Below are 16838 nucleotides of genomic sequence, written 5' to 3' on the forward strand. Positions count from 1 at the left end.
TGTCTTTTCAGTGGTCACACAGCCTTTTCACGATGGCATAATGTTTTCGAAATCATGCCGATAAATAAAATCAGTACGAAACTCAACAAGTGAATTTTCAATTCTTGCTAATATTATTATGGAAACTGGAGAAAGTTATCAAAGAGAAAAATCAGCGTCAAATCAAAGTCTGGTGACCTATTCTCGTTCGTTCCGCATCTCTTACATGTTCTCTCCCCGGATATTTTGCGGAAACAGCGTTTATTTCGTATTCTCTTTACTAAGCGAGGAAAATAGTAAACATAAGCCTCGTTTAACTGGCAACCTACCTTGGATATCTCGCGAGTCGCAGAAAGAGAATCGATTCGTCCTGTATGTTTTGAAGTTAGGAGAATTTAAATGTTCGCACTAACCAAACTGCTGCGATTGAAACGATTTATTCGATGGGTCTGAGTACCAATTCAAATCCTCCAAATCTTAAAAATCCCCAGAGCCTTTAAATGGCAACTATGCCTTTCCCCTATACCTATCTTACCTCACTTCCCAATTTTTTGCCAAATTTAAAGATAAAATCCTCTCGCTATTTCCAACTCCTAAGTCCTATGATTTAAGAGGGATCTCCAAAAGCTATGTAGAAGAAATTATGCAACTATTAGGTACTGATAAAATAATTAATTGAAGAATGATGCAATATTTGTTACAGAAAATATCTATGATATCTCATTAGCTAGCGTTGCTTGAAATGAAGCTGGGAATTTGTTAATTTCGTGTGAATATTTTACTACTATTAAATACAGGACTTCCTAAAGAGAATACGCATGAGGCATGTTATTGCACCTAATTTTATGGCTTTAATTGATATTTTTTTCAATTTTACCTATTAATGATTTCGTCGTTATAGAAAAGTGTCGTGGTTTCAGTATTGACCTCGGCTTTCGGATACAGACACGCTGGGAGCTTAGTTAAAACCATGTTTGCACGTAATCTTGAGGCCTTAGTCGGTGGGAGAGCGAACCAGTGCCGAAGATCTTTTACCTTAAAAAAAAACTTCCTCTCTATTAAAAGATAGCAGATAGTCAAAGTAGACATGACGCATCGTATATCCCTAGCAAATATGGCATTTATAACAAAAAGCCCTCCACTCGGCTCCTTCTGCATTACAATGTGGACAAGGAAACAATGTGTTGTAAAATGCCTATGAGCAGTGGAAATGTACGGTTCAGTTATATGGATCGTTAGAAAAGCTGAGGTATTCCAGTCCTGGTGCCGCTGCTGCAAGTACGGATGGTCAAATGGATGGGGATTGGGTGTAAAACTAGATGTACCGAAGAACTGGGGAAGAAATACAACTGCGAAACACCGTGCGCCAGGGAATGGCCCGATGGATGGGCTATGTTATAAGACTCTGCTCTTACATGCGATACTTAATGGAGGGAAAAACTGAAGGAGACGTCCACCGAGGAAGATCGATACATATGTAAGTACTTGGGCAGATTAAGGAGAGAAGGAAGAAAGATGTCTAGGAAATGAAGGAACTTTCTGAATACATGGAGGGCTGCACTTCATGGCGAAGGTTAATAGAGACGATGGACTCGGTAGTAATACAGATTTACATGTCATTGTCCTGCTGTGTTCTGGATGAGGCACCATTTTGTCAAACGTAAGCACAACTGCACCAACCTTAGGGTCGTAGTGCTCTGAATTAATTTTTTATTAAAGTATTCTACCGATTAAGATTTGTTAGATTGGCTTATTTTAGAAGTAATTTGGCAGTCATTCTTCCTCTTCAATTCAAAATAAGGCCTTCTAACCTTCATTCTATTTATAAATACTATTCTCTTCCTTCTTTTCCCTCTTTTACCTAACATAATTGAATGGATTAAAAGATAAACATTTTATTATAATTTCTGTACATGCTGATACCAATAATAGCTCTTCCATAATATGAGGAACGACGAAGTGCTGAACATGGTGGGTGAGCAGAGGCAGCTTCTAGATGAAATTTGGAGGAGACAGAAGGTATGGATGAAGCGAGCACTGACCGGATAGGGGATTTTAAAAACAGTGTTAAGAGGGTAGAGAGTTGGGAAAACGAGAGAGAAGGAGGCTTTTTAGATGGAATGAAAGGGAGTAGGCCTTCTTCTGAGTTCAAGAGGAAAGTCGATGGAGAGTGGGGAGGATTCAAGAATAATTCTTCAATACTCCACGGACACCTACCGTATTCGGTTGAATTCTTTAACAGTAAAAATAATTCATAGGGGGAGGGAAGCCGGTCAGAATACTTATAAAGTACTGCATGCAAACCTAACGTAATCGGTAAAATACTTCAATAACAATCTTTTCTCTTTGCCCGGAGCAGTAGTGAGGGAAGAGTTAAAGAGTTTACGAGGTACTAATTGAGGGCTATTGATGGAACGAGCGAAAGGTTGCGACCGATTCGTGGAAGTGCCGCGCTCCGCAGACTCGGAAAAGAGGATTGATATTTTTACGAGTGTTTCGTCGTCGATTGCCTCTCTGTCGTTTCGCGCGGCGACCAATTGAGATTATCGCGCACTCCGCGGCGACCTCCACTCGTTGAGGCCCATTGTCGCAGCATTCTCACGCTTAACGGGGCGAGGCGCGCGTTCCTCGTTCTTCAAATGCGTTCTGTTCCTTCCCACTCCTACGTCCCTTTCTCATTCATCCTCATTGAAGAGCCAGCGAAAGATAATATTAGCCTGCTGCTGCGCGACTGTTTTGAAGTGACGATTATAAAGATATTGCCAATGCCAGGGGAGATATTTTACTCCGATGAAAAGGTCGTTGTGGTTTTAAAACCGTCTGATTTCAATGAGATATGGGAAATAGGAAATTGGCTCCTTCTTCTTCTATCAGCGTGAGTTATTGAAGTCCTACATCTAGCCGTATGTAGGTAATACTAGAGTATACCGTAAATTCGTAATGGACTTAGCTCTGAATATTATGTTCAAAACTGAGCCGTAAAGTAGTCAAGATTTTACTTGCTTTGTTGCAATTTTTACCATTTATTTTTCTATTTATCTAATGTTTCTGCATAAAATAGTTTGTTCATAGTAGTACTATTTATCGCTTTCTGTGTCGAAAATTGTTTTTAGGCCATACTTTTTCGACTAAATTAGTATACAGAATGCCATTCTTGAGCCTGCCATTGCAGTCGGCTTGTTGTATTACTTATGGAAAATTATTTTTTTTCCTTTTCTTGACCTTGTTTAATATACGATATAATATTTCCTGGAGGTTTGGTCAATTTTATTTTATTTTTTTTACTTATGGAATACTGGCACGCGTATTTTAAAGTAACCCTGAAACGCTCTTAATTGAAGCTATGAATTAGGACTGAAACCTCTTTCATTCTTCGAATTATCCTTTTGAAACCCCCAGATATAATGGCAAGCACGGAAGGAAATTATGAAAAAAATCCTAAATTATGAGATTTAGAGTGCTTAATATATTCATAAAAATGAACGTACTCTGTGGAGTGCAAACACTCGAGACCATGTCCAATTTTTTCAAGACTTAGTTTCTTCTAGCAACATTTTTTGTTTTTGACGTGCTAGCGAGAACTCAATTCCCTCACACTGTGTTAATTCCTGCGACAGCTTGAGATATTGACCTTCTTTACTATTGCGTTGTGCCCGTGAAATAAATTTAACTCTCAATTTTTCGGAGATGATAATCCACAAATCTTCGACCTACAGTGAAGCCTTTGGTGTAAGAGTGATTGTTAAAACCTTAATGGAAATAGTATGAGTTAAAATCAACTTTGGATATTCTTCACAGCTTTTCTTACATCGCTGTTGCTTTGCTTTTCGATATTTTCTTGAATGTTGATTTCAGACGGTGTAAATGGCTGATTTTTTAAAGAAAATTATCAGTAGCAGAATCGGCGGAGATGGAAGTTTCGCAGCTCTCTAGTTATTCTGAATTTTGTATTATCTGAAGTATAGATTTCTATTGCAAGTTTCATATGAAAATTATTAAGTAAGTTGTATGTAAAATTATGCTAATTATAAGTATCTTTTCTTATTTTTCTGTAATCATGTAGTATTATTAAAATTATATATATATGATATAACATAATTTTACTAACCCCACGATTCGATATAGATTCCATAAGACTATTACTAACGTTTTCGCGAAAAGTGTCCGGTGTTCGATACTACTTCTTAGATATTGCCATAGTTTGCTAACAATCTCGAAACACTCGTTTTTGGTCCTCTATTAAATTAGCTAAATATATTCTCGTAGATTTCGTAGTCGTCACTTTTCCTGTTATATTTCCTCAGTGTTGTTTCCTTTCCTTTTTAATGACCCTAATTTCAGCCGCAGCTATAATCAGACCGAATATAAAAAATAACTTTTGTTATTATTCATTCGTATATTTCGTTTGACAAGTATGTCTTCTGTTTGCGATTTCATTTTTTAATGTTATTTATGTCAATTTTTCTTCATCTTTACGGTCAGCATTAGAAAATTCTTAATTCATAGAAACTCAGTTATTAAAAAATAATCAAATATAGTTGTGATTTTTTCTGAATAATGCGAGATTTGTATCGTTTTACTTGCAAGTAAATCATTAAATTCTATTTTGTTGCTTGTTGTGGGTACATAAGATCGTTGTCCTCATTCCGTCTTGAAAGCTCCATTCCGAGCTGCCGAGTCTAGGTGGTAAAATAAAAACCTCCTACATTTCTCCATCTTTCAACGTAAACATACATTTCCTTAGCTCTTCCCCTTGTGGAGCCATTTGGATCCATATCATTCGATTTTGCATCTGTATTTTAGTGTCTACTTTCATCTTTGACTGTTCAGAACTATTTCAGTCGGTTTTCGGGTGGGCAGTCTGCTGCGAGATTGTTTCACTATAGGATGCGTTGTTTCTTTTTTGCGTCCATTCTTACAACTTACTCGGTGATTTGAGGGGAACAGGGATGAATACTAAGGGATTATTTCCATCGTTTGGCGTGAATAATATCCTGGATTACTGAGTGAAGGCGTGAAATACGTAACACTTACATGTAAGTCATCCGTAATGAAATGCAAATGATTATTCACTTTCAAATCGGTGTAGACCACACGTGTCACCCATTTTTCTTGTGTTAACTTCTTGACTTCGTATCTCTTTGCCGCCTCCGTAAGGTGTTCGCAGCGATGAAGGGTTGGATATGACTGATTGGTACGATACTTTTTTCGCGGAGCGTCGGTGAGAGATTTACCTTCTTGAATTCTTGTGAAATACTCCCAGATTATATCTCTCAGTCTTTTCTTCCATGTGTTACCGTGCAAACATACGCTAACGTGTAAGCGGCAAGCACAGTTAGTGTAGTGTATCCATTAAACTTTGAAGACTTAGAGTGAACCTGCTCCAAACGTCACAACTTTCTTTTGAAGCTGAGATCTAACCAGATGAAGCAAAACTAGCAAGCATATCAGACCACGACAGGCGGAAGGAATGCTGCCAAGGATAGACCAGGTACCAGCAATGACTCTGTTTTTTAAGAAACAAACATACGCACATGTGGTATATGTTCAATTTATCGCTCTGATAAATGGACGGTACGATTTCCAGTGCGAAATTAAGTCCATCATTTTAACTGCTATCCCTCGCTTTAGTTTTACATGTAATCTTGTAACTATCTTATAAAATATCAACAGCTTCGGCCCTGATTTCATGCAGTTCCATTATCATAGATTTATTGTACATAATTAATTATATTCCTCAAATTGTATTAATTACCCAGCCGGTTTTAACATACCGTTGTGATTGTCTTAAGACTAACCCTTGGCTTAGTTGGCACGTGTAGTGCAAGGGCTGTTGCCTTGCTAATGGCACCAATGTGTTGAAGCCTGTTGTGCAATAAGTAACATTGATCAAAAAAACATGGTCGTGGAATGTTTGGAAGTGTATACTTTTTAATTGGAAAGGACGGATACCTCTTCACAATTGAAGTTCATCGCAATGCAATTATGACGCACTTCTATTACGTGGTGGTATCCGTGGCTCCCTCAGCCGTAAATCTCTGGCGAGCAAAGTGCTCCAGCTGCCAAATCGGCCTCCGATCTGGAGCACGGCCGGCTCAAACTCATCGCGTTCACGTTTTCCGAGGGGAGCGTGCTCGTGAGCCATCTTTCCTCTGCATTGTGTAATTTGCTCACCTGTGCCCCGAGTGATTTTTAATAACCTGTGGCGAATACACTCTCCTCATTGCTGATTATCCGACACTGATTAAGCAATTATCATGACTTCGTTTTACTATATGACTTCGTGAAGTTAGGTGACCCCTCTGTTCTGTGAGTTCATACTTATTTATGCGTTAGATTCTAGAAAAGACAAAGGGATTTCTACCCTGTTGACGGCACTCATCTAACTTTTTTTCATGGGGGGAAACGTTACCATTCCTCAGCCGACCTTAAGGGTTGCGCGAGAATGACGCGTTCTCCTTCCACCTTGCATTATTCATTTAGGTGAACAGTGTTTGCTGCAGTGCTAGCGCGGTGATCAACTGAATTATTGGAAATGTCAGATTTTTTCCATTTTTGGCTCGTCTCTGTTTTTATGCGACTGGTATCCTTTTTATGGGTTTTTTTGCTTAATTATTCCATATAGGACCGATAAAATCAAAATTTTATTACATAGTGTAAGGGTTGAAAGAAGCACATTTTGTGTTTCATGTTGATTTTTATATGATACCATAATATAAAGAATTGCTGTACTGGTTGGCGGCCTATAAATATCCACGGAATTCATGGAGTGCATTGATAAAATCTTCGCTTGTTTCGCACCGGGTAAGGCTATTTAAGGTCTTAAACAGCCTTACACGGTGCCAAATACGAGAAGATTTTATCAATAGTATTTTCCGGGAAAGTTAACGGTCTTTTATGGAGTACATTATTGATATTGTTTGTACTTCTTTTCGCATCTAAGTTTTATGTATGCGAAGAAAGAATTGGAGTCCTGAAAATTCTATCCGCACGAATGTTTTGGCAGTTAAGTTTTTTTTTCGATGTGAAGTCTTCATAAAACACTCACTTTTGCGAATGCACCATTTTCTGCCTTTTTTTCGGCACTCGAATCCTAAAAAGAGCCAAACTCTGCGCGAGACAGCACGCCGTGATATTTCAATTAGTTTTTTTCACTATTCTGTTTTAACCAAGAATGTTTTTATTAAAAAAGAGTAAATGCCGCTAGAATTAACCGTTATACAGCCATATGGTTGGAGAAGATCGCAATCATTCACAAGAGAGACTTCAGTATTTAATTAGAATAAGCCGTCAAGAAATGCTAGCAAATCTATTTGTGTAAAATGATAAAACCTTAAATTAAAAAACTTCATGACAGCATGAATCGATGGGCCAGTCGGTCTCCAATGGAAAAATTCTTTCTGTTCAACCCATTCTTAATTTGTAACCCTCAGCAGAGGGCAAAACAACTGAAAAAAACGAGCCGTCAACGATGAACTCAATGAGTTACGCCTGCCTACTTGGCTGAGGCATTCCCTTCAAGTGGATGCTTCAATGTAATAGCCGCCATCCATGCTTTCGCTACCTCCTTGAGATCTGACGCCTCTCGCCGATCCATCCTAAGCTAGATCATCAGCTTTTCTCCGGCGATCAATTTATGATGGCTATTTTTAAAGTCGGCCACGGGTGCTTCCTCGTCAAGCGATTGGTAATTCCTCCGGTTTTTAAGCGGATTATCTCGCGACTTTACTGAATCGCTGAGACAATAATCAGAAATGATACTGAAAACTTTGGATCATGAAGCGTTCGCTGTAGTCATTCTAAAGGTGGGTCTAGGTTAAATATTTCGATTGTAAATGTATATCGATGCATTTATAGCTTTCTATTCGTATTAAAACTAAGAATAAAATGAATTTTTTGCTGATTTTGTGATCATTTTGCTCTCAGAATCGTGTTTTACCCAATACACCCTCTAGAAAATCACTTAATACGAAATAGCTCTGTAATTTTTTTTTCTATTTTCCGTGATTAGTGTTTGCTTGAACTCCATATCGATTGATTTTAACTATAATATTTATTTCATGTAGCAACCACTCGATAGTAATCCAGCGATTTATTTTTTTAATGGAAGTGTTTTGTTTCATTTTATGGTGCTATTCACTGTCAATGGTATAGGTTGATGAAGCTGTTAACGCTGCATTATTGTATTTTGTGGCCTAAATGTTAAATGTCATAAATGAGAAATTTAGAACTGGCTGATGAAAATAAATTGTACGGTATGAAACAGTTACATATTGCTTAATTTTATAGATATATCGCTGAAACTTGTCACTGTTTCTAAGAATTTATAAACTTTTATTCTATATTTTTCGATGTAATGCTCCAAACAGTTATTCCGCATAGTTTGTATAACTATTTGCGATTGCTGATTTCATCGGAATCGTCTAATTACCTTAATTGGGCTTATTATGATTTTGTAAAGTTTTCATGTTTCAAAAATCCTTTCCATACTCACTAAATACTATCGGTTTATAAAATATTGAAATTTTTAAGAAAAGTCTCTTAAAAAGTACAAAACTATGGTCATAAAATAGCGTAATAATTGTCCTACCCCCGCCAGTATAGACCCAGTCATTAGCGACGTAAAAGCTGCTCTTGATTAAATGTGTCCTCCTCAGGGATTCTTCTTATTGAGTCAACTTAAGGCGTGCGAAAAAAATCGATTTTGTGGCATTCTTATCTGAGAATTTGGAAAAAATCTTGAGATAATCCAAAAAAAAAAATTATTTATACTAACCCTTTAAATATTAAAATATTTTTTTAAAAATTTTAGTTATTAAATGAATCTGGCTCTGGTTTAGTCGTCGTCTGCCAATCCTTGGGTTATGCGTTTGGCTCGTGGGTGGATTTTCTCTCCTTAGAGCATGTTTTGTTAAGTATTGTCGTTAAGTTCCGTCGAATCCTTTCTTTCATACCACGTCTATCGAGATTGATGGGGCAAAGCGAGCCAGTGGAATCGGTCTGAGTGCAAAATATATAAATCACTCAAACATAAATATGTACCACGAAGGGCTCGACCTGAGAAAGTTTCCGGCGCATGGGAAGAAGCTCTTATCACCCTACTGTATGTCAACTTATGCCTCGGAATACTCCTAAGATGGTCCTTGAATAATGAGTAAGCTCTAACCTAATAAACACCTACATTAATCGGTAGAAAACTTCAGTAATAATAATTATACATTACGTGGAAAATTTCCGTCCCTTTTGGACAGGGAACCTAACGTTGCAATACTTAAGAGGGAGAAGTTAGTCCATGAGGGGAGGGGGGACCGTCGGAAGACTTCTTAAATACTCCACTAAAGCATACCTTAAATCGGTAAAGTATTTCATAATAACAACTATAATAACGTAATAAAAAATACTACTTGAATGTCGGTTCACAAAAAATATAGATTATGCAAATTTGTCATTTTTATCTACTTATGGGACGGAAATGGGTTACAGATGGGCAATTAATGAGGACTCACCCGTCATGGAGGGCCGCGGTTCCATCTTGACGCCTCGGCCGGCGTCCGCCCTCTGGCTCGCCTCGACCGCGGCCACCATCGCCGCCACGCTCTCGCCCGTCGGGGTCGACGCCAAATCCTCCCCGCCCAGCAGGTCGTCGATGTTAGTGTGCCGCCCGATGAAGAACCTCAGGTTCCGACGAGCCCTCTCCCTCTTCAGCCTGTCTTCGTCCTCTGCTGCCGCACCACCGTCCGACCGCTCGGCACCGCCACCGTCAACTCGCGCCGATTCCTCCACTCCGTCCGGACTCGTCCTCGCCCCTAGGGGGGGCGGTGCGGGGGTTGCCCCCTCCTGTCCCTCCTCCTCCGACTCTGAGCTGCCGTCGGTCGGGATGTCCTCCTCCTCTTCTTCCTCTGAAGATGACGAGGACGAAGATGATGAAGATGAGGAGGAGGACGAGGAGGAAGACTTCCCTCCCTCCTTTGCCTTCTGGGCCACCTGGGCGCCCACCGATCCGATGCCCTGGTCGCTGTCCACGCGCACGATTATCCCTTCCGGCACTGGTTGCTTGCTCCCCTCCATCCACCAAGCCTTCTCCCCTGACTCCACCCTCCAGATCCTTCTCCTAAGGCCATCGCTACCCTCAGAGGCCTCTGCAGCCTTCGAAGGGGTCTTTGGGGGCTTACCGTCCTTATCCCTACGCCGTCTTACCACTGGTTTTCCATCTTTTGACGTTTCGGCCTGCGATTTCCTGGACCTCTTCTTCGAGGATTCTGTGGTCGACTCGCTCTGCTTACCGCTAGAGATCCCCTCCTCGGCCAGCGTGGAGGCAGCGGCCGCTGCGAGGTCGCTCTGGGTGGGCATCCTGACGATGACCCCCTCTGGAACGGGTTCAGTGCTACCATCCATCCACCACGCCTTCTCTCCGGACTCGATCCTTTGAATTCTGAAGGGCTTCTTCTTCTCTCCCGGTTGAGCGTCGCTTCCGGAGGCACTCCTGTCGCTTCCGCCCCCGGTGGATGCGGAACCTGAGTGTGACTCTCGCAAGTCACGAGTCGGCTCCCTGCGCAGTCCAGATGGCCGCGATTCTCCAGTTTGTGAGCGCTTCCCTGTACCTTCGGAACTTTCAGGAACGCTTGCGAGACAGTTATCGCTCTCAACCCTCACCACTCCTTCGGGTACGGGCTCTTTACTTCCCTCCATCCACCACGCTATTTCTCCTGTGGGCTCTCTCTTTATTTTGTGCTGTTTCTTCTTTCTCGTAAGCGAACTGTCAGACCCCTCAGATTTGGCTCCGCTTGCATTTTCCGAGGGTTCTTCACTCTTACTACTACTTGCCGACAATACCACCACTCCCTCCGGTGCAGCATCCTTGTTTCCGTCCATCCACCACGCTCTTTCTCCCGATTCCACTTTCTTAAGCTTTGACAGTTTACTCTTTATTTTCTCCGAACCGGTTTTCTCCGACGTGGAACTCTTAGTCCCTTCCGAAAGGGCTTTATCACTTATGTTCGCGGCACTGTCCACCCTCACGATTATTCCTTCGGGCACTGGTTCATTTGTCCCTTCCATCCACCAAGCCTTCTCTCCCGATACAATTCTTTTTAACTTGTAGGGCGATTTCTTGGTGCCCTTTTCTTCCGAGTTCACCGTTGTCATTTCATCTCCCGCCTCGGAACCCTCCGACTTAGCTCCGCCAATATTTTTCGAGGGCGCTTCACTCCTACTGGCTAGGCTATCACTACTACTCTCCAACACCAACACTCCTTCCGGTGCAGCGTCCTTGTTTCCTTCCAGCCACCATGCTCTTTCTCCCGATTCTACCTTCTTCAGTTTTGACAGCTTGCTTCGGATTTTCTCGGATCCGGTCTTCTCCGTCGTTGAACTGTTCGTTCCTTCCGAGGGAGCTTTTGCTCTGACGTCCGCTGCGCTGTCAACTCTGACGATGATCCCCTCTGGCACTGGTTCGTTACTCCCTTCCATCCACCACGCCTTCTCCCCGGATTCCACCCTCCTGAGCTTAAGGAGGGGTTTCGTGCGGCCCGAGGAGTTATCCGCCGCCCCTTCGGCACCCTCCGTCGCTTTCTCGGACGGAGGTCGAGGGGTGGAGCGGTTGGAGGGCGAAGATCGTTGAGACCCTGCGGATGCAGCGCCTTCCTCATCCTTTCCTCCCACATCTCCCCTCTTGCGCACCTCCAGGCCCTTTGCGCGGGAGCGGGAGATGTGAGAGATAGAGCCACCATCTTCCTTTCCTTGTTTACGTGGCATCGGAGGTGGTTTTCCTACCTTTCCGGAATCCTGTATCGTTCCTTCGTCCATTTCTTCCTCATCTTCGACCGATTCTGCACTTGTATCATCGTCGTATTCGTCAGAATCTGACACGTCAACATCTCCTCTTTTGGATTTCGAAGAAGCTTTCCCAGGGCAAGGAGGACAGTATGACGATGGTATTTGGTCGATTCCCTCGAGCGAGTTCTGAGCTGATGATCCGGAGAGCACTTCAGGCGGGGGTTCTCCTCCACTCAGCGTCCTGATAGCCCTTCGTCTCGTCACTTTCATCGTGGGCGGTTCGGAAACGTCGTCCGGAACATTCAGGGACGACTTTCGGAAGTCTTTGTTCGCGACATTGAGGGATGAAGCGACTGACGATGATCTCACTAAGGACCCTGGGTGAGCTGGTGGCTTTGAAGATGAAGGTAGTTTTAATGTGCCCGTAGAGCGTTTAGGTACCGGTGTTGATGAGTCACCCCCTACTTCCAGTGACTGCAAACTTTTCACTCCAGCAGACGTTCTGCTGCTGGTCGAATCATCTAATTTCTCTGTTGATCCTGGCCTGGATCTTGGAGGAGAGGGAGCGGGCAGTGTTGCAGAGGGAGGAGCGGAAGATGCACTAACAGAGCCTGATTCATCTTTTCCTTTCGACTCTGTGTAGGTTGCTTTCTTTTCATTTTGGAGCCCTGGTTCTCCCGTAGAAGGGGATGATTTTTGTGCTTCTTTCTCATTTATTTTCTTGTCCGCGGTTGATTGCGTCGAGGATTGCTCCGAGGATGGGCGAGGAAATTTCTGAAAAGGATTTTTGGAGTCCTCGGAAGAGTTGGATATTTTTGGAACTGATTTTGATGACTCCTGAGAGATCGTGTTTGGGTACTTTTGAAACGGATTTTTGGAATCCTCTGAATTTGAAATTTGTGAAATTTGAGAACCTTTCGACTCGGAGGGAGATCTAAGCGGGAATTTTTTGAACGGATTTTTAGAATCTTCCGATGAAGACTGCTGACTCGTGGCAACTTCTGCCTTCCCTTGATTTAATGGTGGTTTTGGAGATTTTGGCGAGCTGGACTCTCCTGAAGAATTCGAGTTGCCTTTTGGGAATGATTTCTTGGACTCACTATTGTCGGAAGCCATCGAGGAATTTGAAAGAGACTTCTTAGATTCTTCCATTGGTTTTTCTGAAGACTTTGATTGATCAATGCGGAAGCTGTCCGACCTGCTAAGACGTATCCCAACTGCTGGTTTCTTTTTCTCATCGTCTGTCATCGATTTCGAAGAAGAATCACCTTGGGATTTGGACTGTGAAGAGTTTTCTTTTTCCTGAGTGGATTTTGCAGTCTTATCGACCTTGGCTTCCGGACTATCGGGGGGTTTATCTTTGGAGGATTTTGAACTTTCACTCTTTTTCGATTCGGAGGAGTGAGTCGTTGCATTCGCGTTGCTAGGTACCTCGGTGGGTTCGTTTGCCGTCGTCACTGCCGCTGTGCTTGGAGTTGACGTTGACGACGCGGCTGAAGCCGAGGACGACCTGACGGGAGAGGTCTTCCTCGACGTGCCGGGAGAGGGACTGGAAACCGCGGACGACGAATGGGATCCGTATCTGGAATAGGTCCTGGGGACGTACGACGAGGAGCTGCTACCGGAATATCTATCGAGGTACGAGGACCACGGTGAGGAGGAAATTCGTGACGAAGGGGAGCTCGAGTAACGAGAATATCGCGACACGTGCCCACTGCTCTCCTCTTCTTTCTCTTTGTCAGTCTGCATCTCGGCGTCGGTCATCGGCTTCGCGTCAGCCACCTTCCGCCTCGGGACTTCTTTCTCTATCTGCCAGGCACACTCGCACCTCCTGTACCTAGAGTACGTGGAGGGTGGGTTGGGAGAGGTACCCCTCGACACCATGGTGATCGTGCCCTTGTCTTCTTCTCCTCCCTTGGGCGTCTCTTCCACCTCTTCCTTCTGCTCCTCCTTGAGTGGGATTTTCGGCTCATCCTTGGCCTCCTCCTGTACTCCGGACACGCCGAACACAGTGGGGGGTACCTCGCCTCCGGGGCTCCTGGTGCTGTGCGTGCTAGACCCGGAGTACCTGCTAGTCCACTTGAACGGCGAGGACGTTGACGAGACTTCCGTCCTGGGACTCCGATAGCTGGGAGTTGAAGATGAGGGAGAGGTGGGCGTAGGGCGATCCGATTCGTATCTCGACCTGAGGGAGCCCGTCCTGGAAGCGAGGGAAAGGGGGCGCAGGGACGTGGGCCGGGAGTATGAGGAGGATCGCGATGACGATTCCTCGGGAGCGGGGGAAGACGCCCGAGGTTTGGACGAAGACGTTGTGGACGAGGGAGAGGAAGGGGTGGTCGGAGGCGACAGGTAGGAGGAGCCCAGGCGATCCCTCGATGCCGAGCGATCCCTGATGCTGCTACCCGTCGTCGACGTGTAGCTCGAGGGCGAGGTTCCATATGTGGTGCGGTAGGAGGGCCTGTCGGTGGTGCGGGAAGGTGTCGAAAGGGCGGACGAGGAGCGGTATCCGCTCGTGGAGGATGATAGGCTGCCGCTTCCATCTTTGCTTGTCCCACCTGTGTCGCTCTTATCGCTGGCAGTTCCGTATCTGCTTCGTGAGTAAGAGCTACCCTGTAAGCCAAGAAGAAAGAATAAATTAAAGCTTTACAATGTTTATCAGGACTTACTGCTAGTGGTTCACTGAGTTTCCCGTCCAAAATGAAACAATTTGCGCAACGAAGGTGCCTGCGCTAAAATTTTTTAAATGATATATTGCTGTCAAATTTTCATCCAACTATAAAAATCCTTCTATAAACTATTTGATTTTCTGCGTCAGCTCAGTTTTTTTGTAAATTGCCTGATCGTATTTGAGGACTTCTCTCGTTTTGGATCCCATTATTTGCCGATATAATTAATTCTAATAGGAAAGTAACCATTTGGCAATAATTACAACTCTGAGGCATACAGAGTAGGTTACACAACAAATAAACGAAGAAAAACTCACGTTTGCTAATTTTCGGGCCGACGACGGACCCGTCGTCGAGGCGGTTTAGACTGTACTCATATACTCCTATCTAGGGGCGGATCCAGGATTTCTTTCTGTGGGGGGCACAAGCAAGGCCGTATCCGTGATTTTGTTCGGGGGGGGGGGCACAAGGATACCCCGTAATACAAAACGGACGCAATTATAATGGGATCGTATTAAAAATCTTGCATATTTTTGAGGGTCTGGGGGGGGAGGGGGGGCACGTGCCCCCGTGCCCCCCCCCCCTGGATCCGCCTATGCTCCTATCGGTATATCAATGAATATGACCTGATAATTGGTGGATACTATCGAGATTGGTGAACATAAACTATTGAATACAGGACGATATTTCTTATCCTTTTGAGTTCAGTTTATATCTCTGTGCTATACTCTTTAAGTATTTTAGGTGTTGAGAAATGCGTATCAAATAATAAACGTTTGCATAATAATTTCTTTCATGGTTACTCATGTAATAGCGTTGGCGTTTGTCCTTTTATTGAATTCAATTTCCCAGATTGAGAGTTTTCTTTTAGCCAATCAAACAAGTCATCTTTTTCAGTGTAGGTAATGAGTAATGGTGGAGGTGCATAGAAGGTACTATCATTTCTAGAAGTCATTGTGCATCCACACTCACTTTTTCAACCGCCGCCCATGCCGCAAATAAAACTAAGGTTTTCCGTTTATAACATTAGTTCGAAGAAAAGACAACCGAAGCAAAAAGCACTTCTGAACCTTCAGATTAAATAATTGGCATTAAAACGAAGTTCGACTGCGACGAAATTTCGCTCTGAATACAGCAATGATAATGATAATTGGTAGTATATCAAAGTTTTTTAATTGGGAGATATGATATGTATCGGTATATGACCAATAGAAGATATGACAGTTCATCTTTAAATGCCCAAAAGAATGCAAATACAGCCCGTTTCAATGTTATAATTAAAAAAATTATATGTTGATTAAAAAAAGCATCATCTATATTAGTTAGTAAATTAAAAAACATAAGGATATTACAATAATGATACCTGTATAAATTGTGTCGATTGGGTGACTTATGAGTGCTCACGTTTTTTTCGAGAAAGTACAAGCTGAAAAAAAATCCGAAAAAAATGTTAGTGGAGATAATAAACCCAGAAATTCTCACGCACTCATCGAAGAACAAAAAATAGTATTAACATCCACATTCATATGGACTTCAAACCGAAACTGAATAATCTGATACATGATTTCTACTCTGTCCGCAATATCAGTCAACCAGTCCGTGGCGTGAGCAATCCTTAATCGAAGAAAGGTTGCCTTAAATCGCAATCTAAGGAGGTACGTTGTCGGTACGGGGAGCCAGAAAGATAAAACTCCGATAGGTGCAAGTGTGGACGCGAGGTTCCTCAGCTCCCCATACATACATGCTCATATCTACAGCTTTACTATCTGGCTATACTCATATCATTAATGATTCCGATGTAAGTGGTATTTATTGTTGTATGATCTTAGGTTAACCCCGGGTATCAGTTGCAGAAAAGTTTCTCGGGTAGTTCAACAGATTGCAGGCGTTATATGGACGAAGTTCGACATCTTTTATTTAAATATTGTTACTCATTTTAAAACTTTCACTTTCTACTATCACTTTTGTATGAAGAAATAAAAAAGTTAGCGACGAAAATACAATTATAAATGTTGCTTCAGCACAAGTTCTCTTATGAGGCAACCCAGATTTCTTATTCCCTTATTGCAAAAAAACAGTATTTTGCATTGCCTTGTTGAAAGCAATAAATTTACTTTACAGGTATTCTTGCCCCTCGCTAGCCTTCTTCTGCGTCTCTCGCGGCGACGCCCGCCTCTTCCAGCTAGAGCCGAAGTTCTCGTGTGTTGTGCCCTCATGTCAAGGGGTCCGGGAACAAAGGTTTCACAGTATCTAGTTGTGTAGTGAAAATGATCTTATATGAAGTTTTTTAAAGAAATTTAATTTTCTTAATGTTTGATGGCACAGGTGGTCATTTATATAATATTTCGTTAGCCGAAGAAGCGCATCCCTATCATTATGTTGACTTTGGATTAATGACTTCCAGCAAGCTCCTCGACT

At 42.8% G+C, this 16838-nt stretch overlaps 1 protein-coding gene across 4 annotated transcripts in view; it reads right to left on the reverse strand.

Moving 5' to 3' along the window:
• LOC124158615 (serine-rich adhesin for platelets-like) overlaps positions 1 to 16838 on the reverse strand; it is a 304427-nt gene that overhangs the window by 235273 nt on the left and 52316 nt on the right. For all 4 annotated transcript variants that reach the window (XR_006864847.1, XR_006864846.1, XM_046533784.1 and 1 more), the window contains exon 3: positions 9486 to 14364. Coding sequence is in view for 2 of the 4 variants with exons in the window: in XM_046533784.1 (XP_046389740.1) it covers positions 9486 to 14364 (4879 nt within the window). In the remaining 2 variants the exon portion in view is untranslated. The remainder of the gene's footprint in view (positions 1 to 9485; positions 14365 to 16838) is intronic.

This window comes from Ischnura elegans, chromosome 5 (genome assembly GCF_921293095.1).
Source record: "Ischnura elegans chromosome 5, ioIscEleg1.1, whole genome shotgun sequence".
NCBI classification, from domain to species: Eukaryota; Metazoa; Arthropoda; class Insecta; order Odonata; family Coenagrionidae; genus Ischnura; species Ischnura elegans.